Genomic DNA, 11858 nt, shown 5'->3' with positions numbered 1-11858 from the left:
CTCTGCGCCTCAACTTTACCGGAGCGCGCACACCCGCCTGCCAGGCTGACCCGAGCGCGTCCCACCCAAGGTCGCCCAGCCCCGCGGGCGTTTACTTTTCAAAGGTCGTGTGTACACAGTCTGAGCCGGAGCTACCCCTTCACTTATGGAGCCTCACCCAACTTCTCACCCACGGCTCGCCCCTGGGAGTTCCGTGCGGCGAGCCAGGGGAACCGGGAATATGGGCCGGGACATCCGCCGGTTGTGATCCAACCGTGTTTCGGGCTGAGGGACCGTTCGAATCGAGTTGGGGTCTGGAGGTTGGAGGCTCAGGGGCGTCTCGGGGGGATTTGCATTCGTAGCCCCCGCAGGCGTGTCCGGAGGGACGGAGGCCGTCCAGCCTGGGGTGTCTGCCGACCTCAGGCCCGGGGACGCCGAGGGTCACGTGTCCGGAGCCGCCTGCGGCCCAGCGCCCCGGGTCCGCGATCTGGAGGGACCGTGCCGGTTTCGGGGTTACGATGTGCTAGGAGAGACAGTGGCTGGACGCCTCGAACGCGGGCTTTCTGGCGTTCAACTCTTTTGTGCCCTAGCTGAAGGTCTTCTTGTTTCCCTTCCAGGGAGGGATAGGAGAAGAAAGGTGTTGATCGTGGTGGGCCCTGCTGTGGCGACTCGGAACGGCATGGGAGCCCTGGGCGTTTCGGGATCTTCCTCTCCCGGGGGATGTCCTGGGTGACGGCACCTTCCTGCCGCGGTTAACACAAACCCGGTGGACTTCGCTCCAGGTGCTTGTCGAGGCCTCTCAAGCTGGCTAGGGTGTATGCGCAGGGCAATTAGTGAGGTTAACCTGGGTATCTTTCCCGTACTGTAGTGCGCGTTACTTAGTGTTTAAATTTGTCTCCAGTGAAATGTAGGCTGCTGGACCTGGTGCAACAGTATCTGTTAGTTACTGATCAAGGAACACCGTTCACAAAAAGTTATTAATTCTGGCAACTAGTAACCTTACATGCTCATGTAACTGCTAAGTCCTTCCCAAATTAGTACCTTTTTTTTTTTTTTTAAACTCTTTATTTAGAAAGCAAAGCTTGGACTCTTAGCACCACCCATCCACTTTGCTCTTAAAGGTACAGAACATCTTTGAAATGAAGAGGGCTGCCTGACTTGATCATTTATATGATTCCTCTGTTCTTGGCATTCAAGTGGTTCACCTGCTGATTATTTAAGACCCTGAGCACTGGAAGCAAGTGAAGTTTTGTTTTGGGAGCCTTTTGACTTGTGTTGAACCTTTCTTCTTTAACCTCTAACTAGTTTTGTAGGTTCTGCATAATCATTCCTGGGTGTATTCTCTTTGAAATATGGCCCTAGGTTAGAGGAGGTCCCCTGCATCCTACAGGTATGCAAATCACTAAAGCTCGAGTCTGTTACTGAATTAAATAGGCTCTGTCTTCATGCATGTTGTTAGATGATGCCTCAGAACTTGCAGGTCATAGCCAGTGAATGAGATAGGTCTAATGGATTTGCGTCTAGGTGGGGTTCCTTGTAGGAATATCTCCCATCTCCCAGCTGTTTCTAGGAAATGCATTCTCACTTGGCCACTGCAGGGTGACAGTGGAGGTGTCTGTTGTAAGTGGCCTGCTGAGGTGCTGAAGTCGGTATGTCTCCAGTGTAAGGTTGCTGAACATCAATATTTAAAAGCAATTTATCTTGCTACCTGGTAACCCAAATTATTCTTGAGCTTTGGACATAGGCTGGGTTGCAGCCATATTTTAGGGGAAGGCTGGTGTTAGCCTCTACAGTATTCCCTTTTCCTGTCCTAAAGACAAATGGAGATCATATTTGTGATACTGGGGACTGTGATAGGTGCTTAAGCATTGCTCTTCCCCTCTCTTCCCTAAACAAGCCCTGAGACTGACTTTGTTTCTCTTGAATTACTTGAGTGACTTGAATTCTATTAAAAGCACCCCTCTCCTTAGCCTCTGACCCAGAAGCTTGTTTGGGAGGAAAAACAAATTGGTTTCCCTAAGCTTTGCTGGCTAGCCTCCTGGTCCCAGCCTGCAACATGACTTAATTGTGTGTGCGTTTCAGGGCTTTGAAGATCAGGCAGCTTGTAGCCAATGTACCCAGAGAGCTGACCGTAGAGTTCCCCTAGGTCCCTCTTTCCTAAATCTTACCTGTGAGTCTAGAATGACTGGGCCTCTCTGTAGCTTGGTCTGTTTTCCTATTGTGGGGAAATCAGTTGTTTCAGGTATGAGTTAATACATTCAGCTTGTCATTCTCAGGCATTTTCTTCCACTATGGGGAGGTAGTGGATCCTGTGGGCATCTTGTCCCATTGAAATCATCTCATACTATTTGAGAGTTGCTCATCTTTATGGTGGGGGGTGTATTTTAGTCCTAAGTTTTGCTTCTTAGGGCAAGTTCTGTTTCTTCCATGTTCATTCCTGGTGTAATACCTCAGGCAGTTTTCACTTTTATCATCATTTAACATTGTTTCCATCATATGTGGCATCCCACTGAAGGAACCCGCTGACCTTGGTACCTAATTTTAAGCTTGGGCTGTGGAAATCCTCATCAGTGAGCGTGTTTGAAGTAGGACAGAGTCTGGCTGGAGAAACAGGTAGTGGGGGACCTGGGAACTAAATTTGAGAGGATGCGTCTTTCTTGATAGTTACTGTGCTAGGTGAGTTACGAGCTAATGGCTCCCTAATCCTTTAATCCTCACACCTGATACAGTGAGGGTGAAACTGGAGGTCATTCTGGATTGTTTCAGTGGCTGTCACACAAATTCAAATTGAGGGGTAGAGGAACTAGGAAGTAGGGGTGTGGACTTAAAACTAGGTCCTCTGGATGGCTTTTGTGAGAAGAACCAAGGAATATTCTTAAATCCCTGGGCTTTTCTCCTAGTCTTTCTGCTGCTTTCTAAGTAGATTGATGACATTGTGTGTGTTATCATTCAGCATTCTGAGAACTAGCTTTCCAGCAATAAATAGATTTCAAGGTGTCCTTTGCCTTAACGTTTTCATTTTACTAAATGGTGCAGCCTTGTCCACATTCTGTCCGGGTCTTCTCCATCTGGTTGGTTTTTTTTCCGGCTTGATTTGATAGTTTGCAGCAGTCAGTGGTAAACATTGTGTTCCCTATTCTGTAATGGTGGCTGGCTGCCTTCACTGAGCCATGTGTCACTAAGGCCCAGTTGCACTTGGGAGCAAAGAAGGGCCCTGAGCTGAGTCCTGGAAGTAAAAGTATGTATAACTGAGGGCTGATGAGGCTTGTTTCACTGCTGGGCTTAGCTGACAAGAGCCTGGGACTTGGTACAGCTCTCAGAGCTGAAACCTGGCTGTGATTCTAGGCAGGCTGGTTGGCCTTCCAGGTCTTGGTTTATTCAGTGGCTAAAAGAGGGTTGGTCAGAATTATCAGTATTCGGATTATGGTCCTGGGAGCCTTGGAGTTAGACCAAACATGCCCAGGGGCGACTGGAGAGATGCGTTTGGGCTGGGAAGCACAGCTCAATGGGTAGTACATGTCAAAGACTTAAGGGGGAAAAAAAAACACAACTTACTGTTCATCTCAAGTTCTTAGCTCTAAGGTGTGCTACTGTTCTAAATATTTTTATTTTTAAAGATAGCTCTATTTGCCTACATTTGTCCTGGCTGGGGGGAGCTTAGAGCCGCCTTGTCTATAGGGTAGCTACTAGCTGTGTGACTAATTAGATTTTCAAAGTATTAAAAAAAAAAGTTTCTCAGTGACATTAGCCACATTTCAGATTCTCAGTGGCCTCATGTAGCTAGTGGCTGCCGTCCTGGTCAGTACAGGTCAAGAACATTTTCCATAATTTGAAGAAAGTTTTGTTGGACAGTACTGGCCAAGGAAGTTTTTTTCCTCCAACTCTAAAAGCTTAATTGTCTCAACTTGTAAATCTCTAAAGCATAACATGTTTGAGCTTAGTCTTCCAGAGTCCATAAACCCAACAGCTTTGGTGACAAATTATCTACTGGTTGTCTTCATGGCATACTATAGGTGAGTACTAGTCCGCCAGTTGGGAGTGGACAATCAGTTATGAAACAGGTGGAGTGAGGACCTTCAGAAAGGACCTGGGGATAGGAGCATGAAGCAAAGGGCCAGACGCTAAGCCCTTAGAAAGCCCTTTTGGTTTGAGAGCCGGTTTATTATCATAAAGATCCTTGCTGGTTTGTCCTTGGTCTCCAAATGTCAGATGTCAACATATTGTTACTTGGTCCTTCAGCCACCTGATGACTTCCTACAGATCTCAGTGTGGCCCTTAAACCAGGTTGTGTTTTCATTCTGCTCTTTCCAGTCCACCTAAATGTTAGGGGCCATTCTTCACAGAAGGCATTGAGGGAGAGTGGGGCCACAGTGCGGATCTTAACGTGTTCTGTTGTGGCAGGGGTGGGGGGTTCTTTGTTTCCAGATGCCCCCTCTTCTAGTCCTGGGTGTGCTTTGTTTGAACCCTGCTGGATTGACCTTCGGTATATATAATGTGAGATCTCTTTTCTTGGAGCCAGGCAGCATAAAAGACAAGTATTAACAAGCGCCTACTGGCATATTAGTGGCTTTTTTTTTTCTAACTATGTCATTTTTATTCTCTCTCAGCCCTCTGAGGTTAGTACAGTGATCTAGCTTGTGGGTGAAGAAACAGGATCCAGTAGGGTAAGCTGGTCCCAGGACACAGCGAGGGCTGGACTGGCCTTGGGCCTGGGTTGGGATGTGCTCCCCACCTCCTCCTCTGCCCCCCTGTCCCCCATGCTCATAGACTGTTGCTTATTTACTGCCCCTTTATCACCACATCCTCATTCAGGAAACTAAACTGGGTTTTAAAAAGATTAAAATCATTTATCCCACATATGGAGTCTGACTATTAAGTGTTTTCAGCCTCGTTACAACTCTGTGAGGGAGATATTCTTACTCCATATGACAGGACATCTTCATTTTATGGGAAACTGAAGTACAGGATCCTGCTCTTAACTCTCTTGTCTTTCCAAAGCCATATTTTATCATCAGAATTATGCAACCATCAGGTGCTTTTGAAATGCACAAGTAATGACTATGAATAAAAAAAAGCTGTGCCTGAGGGCTCAGGGAAACTGCTCTGAAGACTGAGCTGGTTGTAAAAGACAATCCTGAAGTCACTAATTTCCCGGACACCTGTCAGACCTCACTTGGAGGTCACGAGACCATCCCCTGGCCCTCCAAAAAGCTGTCACCTGGCAGTAGCTGGCCTCCTGATTAGAGGAGACAGTAAGATCTGTTCAAGCACAGCCCCAGCCCCCAGCCCTTCTCTGGCCTGAGCCTGGGTGTGTCTTTGTGAGGCTGGGTCGACAACAGAGCTGAAGGACAGTTCAGTCTTCTGTATACTCCTTCTTGCCCCTCCTTTCTGCCCCTCCCAAGAAAAAGGAGCAGGAGTGAATCTCACTTGCCTGAACTGTCTTGGAGGGAGACCCATACTCGGCTTTGCCTTTAGCTGTCTCTGGGAGAAAAGGCCGTGCTGCAAATAACCTCCCTGCTTTGTCCTTTGGCTTTGGTGTGGCTCACCTGGCCAAGCATGTGCTGGTGCTATTTTTAGCAGGTGGCATCTTTTAGGAGGGCCAAGTGCATGTGGCTGCAGTGTATGGGACAGATCCTGGTGCCAAAGCTGCTGCTGTCTCTGCCGCCACCGCCTCGTCAGGAGAGAGAGGAGAATAAAGCCACCCTAGAAGCTGCCAAGGGGTGTGTGGAGGGGGTGGCTGCTTAAGAGGTCTCCAGGGCTGCCTTTTCTATTCTGGATCTGTGGCAGGGACCCAGCCTGCCTCCTGGTGCAGGCAGGCATGTGACTGAGGCAGCCCAGGGAGCTGGGGAGCTAGGTGTCAGGACTGCTGCCTGGGGAGTGAGGACCCCTTGTTGCCCCAGCAGCGAATTTCTCAGGAAACCACATAACCCCATTACAAACTTTTATTTATGTATTTATTTATTTATTCATTCATTTATTTAGAGACGAGGTCTTGCTTTGTCACCCAGGCTAGAGTACAGGAGCATGATCATAACTCACTGCTGCCTTGAATTCCTGGGTTCAAGGGATCCTCCTGCCTCAGCCTCCCAAGTAGCTGGGACTATAGGTGCACATCATGATGCCTGGCTGATTAAAATTTTTTTTTTTTTTTTTTTTTTTGGTAGAGATGGGGTCTCACCACCTTGCCCAGACCGATCTCAAGACTCCTGGGCTCAAAGTGATCATTCCATGTTGGTCTCCCAAAGTGCTGAGATTACAGGTGTGAGCCGCTGTGCCTGGCCCCATAACTTCATTTTTGTGTGAAGTTGCCCAATCTAAGGGCCGGCCACTAAATGGACACTAAAAAGTCTCTAATAGTTTGGATTGGTGGACAGTCTGGTTCCTTGTGTCCTCTGGCTTAAACCAAAATGCAAACATGAAAGGAGGCACAGCCATAGACCCCCAGTGAGAATTCTTTACTGGGATGCCACAGAAGCTGAAGAGGGGTGAACAAGCAGTTTGACCAGCAAGCTTACTGGTTCCCCAGGCCACCCTGTCTTCTCTCCTTTTGTGTTCCTCCTTCCCTCTAACTTGGAGCTGCTCACTCCAGCCCATCTATCTGTTTCTGATTAAGAAAGCTTCAAGCCATATAAGGCCCTCTGTTGCCTATGGTTTATGTTGGCTGGAGAGCAAGGTTGTTTTTTGCAAAGTCCGATTCAAAGAAGTGGCAAGGGCTTACGTAGGCTGTGTGTGTCTGCCTACTGGGGCTGGACTGCCTTATTGGAACAGGTTCCTTTGAGGGAGCCTGAGAGTAAGGGGGGCTTACTACCCCTTACCCTTAGTGGTGGCTTTCTAAGGCTAATGTATGGTATGGCCGCAGGGCTTCCTGGCAAGTGTATTCGCTGACAACATGAAGGTAAAAGCAAGCCCTTGTTTACTTACACAGTGTACCTGTCATGCTACCAGCCACAGAGGCATCCTGTTTCAGAAAACAAGTCTGGAAGCAGCTTCTGCTTATTAATTAAGAACTAAAGCTGCTTGGCTCTTCAGGCACATCATTTTCCCCCCTGGAGAAGGTTTGGTGGACCATATCCCTTGGGGTTCTTGCGAGTCCGACTGGCCTTCCGCTCAGTGATGTTGGAGAGCCCTTTCTCTGAGAGCCATGCTCTGACCTCATCTTCACCTCCCCTCTTGCTGCCTCTTGAGTCAGCCAAGCCTGTTCCTGCCTTAGGACTTGGGCACATGTTCTTCCTGCCTGGAACTTTCTCCCCCCACTCCTCCTGCCTCCCTGCAGATCTTGGCACAGCTCTCAAGTGTTCCAGTTCTGATGCCACCTCTTCCAAAAGGCATTCCCGCCCCATTCTGTCTGCAGTTTCCCCTTCCAAGCGCTCCATCCAGCCTTTCTCGTTTCAACCACAGCACACAGAAAAGGACTGGGTGACCCGTTCCTCAACTCTCCCAGCTGGTGCCCTGCTACACGCACAGGGATATAGGTAATTCATCACATGCAAGGGCAGCCTTAGGGCTCAGTTCTCTCCATCTGTGGAGAGAGGCTGCAGGTCTTTATATTTAAGTCGCTGAACCTTTGCAGTATCTTACCTATAATTTGACTCTCTACCCTTCCTTCCGCCTTTGCTTCCTGAAGGCTCTCTTTCCCTTGTGTGCCCAGTGAACTTGGCTCACAGTACGTGTTAAACTCTGTTAAATGACTAGCCCTGAGAGGTCCAGCCATCTGATGCTGGCTAGCCTTCAGTGCCTTGCTTCCAGAAGGGTCTTACTATCAATAAGCATACTCTCTTTTTGATATTATGTCAGCTGGGCAGTTGGGGGTCTCTGAAGCACACAATTGGCATCAATTATTATAATAGGAAAGTAAGGCGTTACAAGTTTGTGCATAGATGAGTTGACATTAATGCAAATTTAGGATGGTTAATAAGAAACAAAGCTGCGTGGTAATAGAGCATGCGTTGCTACTTGTATGTAGCTTAATAATGTATTTTCTATCAAAACATTACTTGTAGAAAGATTTGGCTTTTGACTGTGTACAAGGCTTGAAAGGACAGTCCTTTGCGCACCGCTCCCCACCCCCATTGCTTTCAATTCTTCCAGCTGTCCCCACCTTTGTCAGTAGTATTCTTTTCTTTCTTTTTAAGGATTATTATCTGATTTGTTTTTCTGCTGTGGGAGCTAGGACTTAGCTTGTTCCTATGCTTTTTTCTTCCCTCATCATCCCAGTGTAGAGATAGCCCAAGTTTTGGTCAAGTTGCTATTCAGAATATACATTATTATAATATGAACCTTGTTTATGGCTGCAAGGTTTTTAGTTTCCCATATTTCTTCTTTTCCCCCACTTCTCCTCTCCTAGTTAATTTCCTTAGTTTCTTTTGCTTAATTTTCTGTCTCTCACCAGTTCCCTAACCCCTCAATGCCCCGCCCCACCAGCCTCCACCGTTGCTGTGGAACTCCTGTCATTGGCGGAAAGTGGCGCTCACCGTGGCTGCACACACCAGGTGCTCGCAACAGTTCCACATTGCTCCTGGGCGCATCCCTCTTCCCTGGCTCTGCTTCCCCTTCACCCTTGGAATTCCCTTTCCCCTTCTCTTGTCTCATTTGTGGATCCAGTGCCCCTCCTTTCTTGGTTGATTTCCTTGTCTTGGGGGAGCCCATCGTTCAGTAGCTTGCTGAGAAGGTATGCATGGTTTGTGGCCCACAACAAGCCAGCCGATCCATGCAGGGACAGGCATGTTTGAAGGCATGGATTGGGCCTTCAGTTGTGTGGCTGAAATCAGCAGACAACTAGGCCTGTGGAGCCCTTCCGCCAGGCCAGGCCAGCAGAAGGTCTGGCTTTACTTTTTAGAGAAGTTGTAAATGTGGGGATCTGGATTTGGGTACCACGTAATGGTGAAAATGGGTCCCCCCCTTTTTTTTTTGACAGGTCTCATTCTGTCCCCCAGGCTGGTGTGCAGTGATGCCAAAGTGCTGGGGATTACAGGCGTGAGCTACCATGGTGGCCTGTTTGGGCTTTTTTTTTTTTCCTTCCGTCCTCGTCTCCACTACTCCCTGCCCAGACTGAAAGTGCCTTGAGGGCAGTGCCTTGCCTAATTAGTTTGTGTCCCACCATGCTTTTCCCTGTGAGTGCCAGTAATTATTTGTTGAATAGAAATTACCTTCTATGCTTTTATGTGATTTCTGGGGCGGTCGTAGTTCACAGTCTGCCATTAGGAAGATCAGGGTCTTACCTCTTTGGTTTTGCCCATGTGAGGCGCTGTGAAGGGTTTTTTGCTGCACGCCAACATCTTTTCTGATGTCTTTACAGGCTTTTAAGTAAGGTTGTTGTCAGGTTGCCATTTCATACCTTTTGGGCAGTCCTCTGTAATGTCTTCTATGGTCGTGGGCGGGAACTCCATGTACCCAGGAAGGCATTCCTGGCACCTGCATTGTGACCATCTTTAGAATCCTGTCGGAATTCACTTGTAAAGCAAGATGGTTGTCAAGGCCAGAGGTGAGGGGCCAGGTGAGTGTGACGTAGTCTTCAAAGTTTTAAAATCCACACCCCTACCCCCCAAATGAAGGGATTGGGAAGACCTTTGTAGGAGGTGCTGATGATTTTTCCTTCACGAAAATAGGCGTGTGACTTGGACCTGCCATGGATTTGGCCAGCAGAGCAGGAAGGAGGCTGGGCAGTTCACCCTTGTGTACTGTTTTCCAGAGCAGGAGTTACTTTAACTTTTAGTTGGACTGGAGGAGCTCTTAATTTGAGGCCATGTCCAGAGATGGTCTTTCTGACTTTTGGCTTGTCTTACCTAGAACTCCTGGTAGTGGATTCAGGGTTTCCATTTTGGCCGTAGAAGGCTTTGCCAAGCAGGTACTCAGACACTACTGGGTTAAGCCTCTGACTTTCTGGACTTCCTTCTGTGAACTGGACTGGGAAAGTGTCCCGAGTTCTTGACAGCTGCTCTACATGGAAGGGCAGAAGCCCCCCCAGAGCGTGCTGGTCTGGCTGTACTGGCTCCCCTGGCTGCTCTGTGGGCCGTCACAATGGAGGGTGGGGGACAGTCCTGGACAGGACCTCACAGCCCCACTGTGAGCTCCTTTGGGATCTCTAGGGTACCCACGTGAAGTCATAGCTTACTGTGACTTACACAGGCCCCTGAGGATGAAGGTAACAGTCCTGTGAGCACTGAGGCTGGGCTGGGACCAACACCTGAGCCATGGCTCTAGCACTCTGATTCCTGGCCCAGCCATGCTGCTGAGGGTGCACAGCCCAGGCCTACCATCGCCCCCACCCTTGGTGGCAGAACCGAGCACTACCCAGCAAGGTAGGTGTTGGCCGCTGCAGCATTGATGCAGCCCTCCTGTTCATTGGGGTTTTCCGGGAACACGCTCTAGAGCTGCATTGTCCAGTAGGTAGGGTCAGCTGCAGGTGGAGAGTTCAAGTTAAATTAACCTGAAGTAGAATTCAGTGCCCTAGTCACACTGGTCACATTTCAAGTGCTCAGTAACCTCCCATGACTAAGTGACTGCCAGTATTGGATAGCAGTCACTCTTGAGGGTCACCCAGACCTTTACCTCTTGTGACCTACTCTACTTTACCACATTGCAACTGCCGCAACTATGGCTCCTGTGGCAAACGTCAAACTCTTTTTGTCTCGTCCGACCAGCACTTCAGCTCCTAGGATTTGTTCCTGTTTTACTCTGGGACTCGCTGTTCCTTCCCATGCCCAAAGATATTAGAACCTCAATTTGTGTCCTGTCCCCCTCCCCACGCACCCATTGCAGCCTAAGGAAATCCTGGCTGTCTTTGAGAAAGCCTTCCTGGGCTCCCTTTGCCCACTTCTCAGCACGGCTGCTTATGGCACAGGGCTGTGTGCGTGTGTGAGTGAGTGAGAGAGATTGATTCTTCCTTCAGAGTCGTGCGCTTCTGGTGATCAGAATCTGCTGCTTGTAGCAACTTAAACATGTTTGAATGTATGAGCAAGGTGAATGACTGTGACTTGACGAGGAAATAGGTAAATGCATCTGATACAAGCCAAGAGGCCCTCTTGGAATCTTACAGAGAACTCCGAGTTTGTGATTTTCCTCCACCAAACTCCCATGGAAGAGGGAGTATGCCTCTGCCTGGCCACAGCCTGCTGTCATTCTCTGAATGCAGTGGCTGAAGTGCTGGGCTTTAGGTTCTGATTCTCTGCCCTTGGAAGACACCCTTCAAGGGGAAGAGTCCCTCAGCAGGAACTTAATGAGCTGGGCACTCGGGAGGTGGAGTGTCTTGGGCAGGCTCCTTCCTATTGGTAGAACACGTGGGGACAGCCTTTGTCAGTGTGAACACTGGAATAACGGAAGAAATGTTCAAATTCCAGTGTAAATGCTCATTCAGAACGCAAAGTGGATGTGGCTTCACTGACCAGGCCCAAGCCCAAATTGGGCTTGTTGGGCCCTTGGCTCCTAAGCTGTTGTTTTTATGGTGGACTTTCCCATCAGTTACATGTGGCTCTTTTTGCAGTAACTGCAGCCAAATTGGCTTAGTCACTGGGACCAACACTCTATGTACCATTGCCAGGGATTTGTTTTCTTGTTTAGCAGACGGCTCTAGTCTGCAGTTACCAGGTTTGTCAGCTGGGTTGAGAGTGGGGCCATTACTTTTCTGAGGGCTGTTCTGAGAAGCTGCAGGTACCTCCCTGGAGAAAGAAGAGATCCTTTGGAACCTGGAGTGAGCAGATGAATGCTGAGGCCTCTGGCTGTAGCACGTGCCTGACTTCAGCTCTGTGTGACCACTTGGCAACTAGCCAGCGTGCGTCTATTCCCAGGCAAATGGACCTGCTAAAAATAAGCAGGCAGCTATTTAATTCCAACAGATTCAAAATGACAGAGTGTCCTCCCCACCAACCCTAGGGCAGGGCTCT

General features: G+C 48.8%; 2 protein-coding genes across 5 annotated transcripts in view; one reads left to right on the top strand and one right to left on the bottom strand.

Moving 5' to 3' along the window:
* Positions 1-10083, bottom strand: part of LOC105539136 (opioid growth factor receptor-like) — a 16506-nt gene extending 6423 nt beyond the window's left edge. Inside the window, exons 1-5 of the mRNA XM_011979264.1 lie at positions 10074-10083; positions 9762-9981; positions 9314-9390; positions 2148-2194; positions 170-466 (exon numbers count right to left, since the gene is read on the bottom strand). Of these exons, the coding sequence (XP_011834654.1) occupies positions 170-466; positions 2148-2194; positions 9314-9390; positions 9762-9981; positions 10074-10083 (651 nt within the window). The remainder of the gene's footprint in view (positions 1-169; positions 467-2147; positions 2195-9313; positions 9391-9761; positions 9982-10073) is intronic.
* AKAP1 (A kinase (PRKA) anchor protein 1) overlaps positions 1-11858 on the top strand; it is a 35450-nt gene continuing 23592 nt past the window's right edge. Inside the window, exons 1-2 of one of the 4 annotated variants that reach the window (XM_011979231.1) lie at positions 1-299; positions 10105-10277. The gene's annotated coding sequence lies outside the window, so the exon portion shown is untranslated. Of the gene's footprint in view, positions 300-596; positions 764-10050; positions 10278-11858 lie in introns of those variants that run through there. The other 3 variants (XM_011979232.1, XM_011979229.1, XM_011979230.1) reach the window with 3 other exon arrangements.

This window comes from Mandrillus leucophaeus, unplaced genomic scaffold, assembly GCF_000951045.1.
Source record: "Mandrillus leucophaeus isolate KB7577 unplaced genomic scaffold, Mleu.le_1.0 Scaffold20, whole genome shotgun sequence".
NCBI lineage: Eukaryota > Metazoa > Chordata > Mammalia > Primates > Cercopithecidae > Mandrillus > Mandrillus leucophaeus.
The sequence above is the reverse complement of the archived record's forward strand: the minus strand, read 5'-3'. Positions and strand labels throughout refer to the sequence as shown.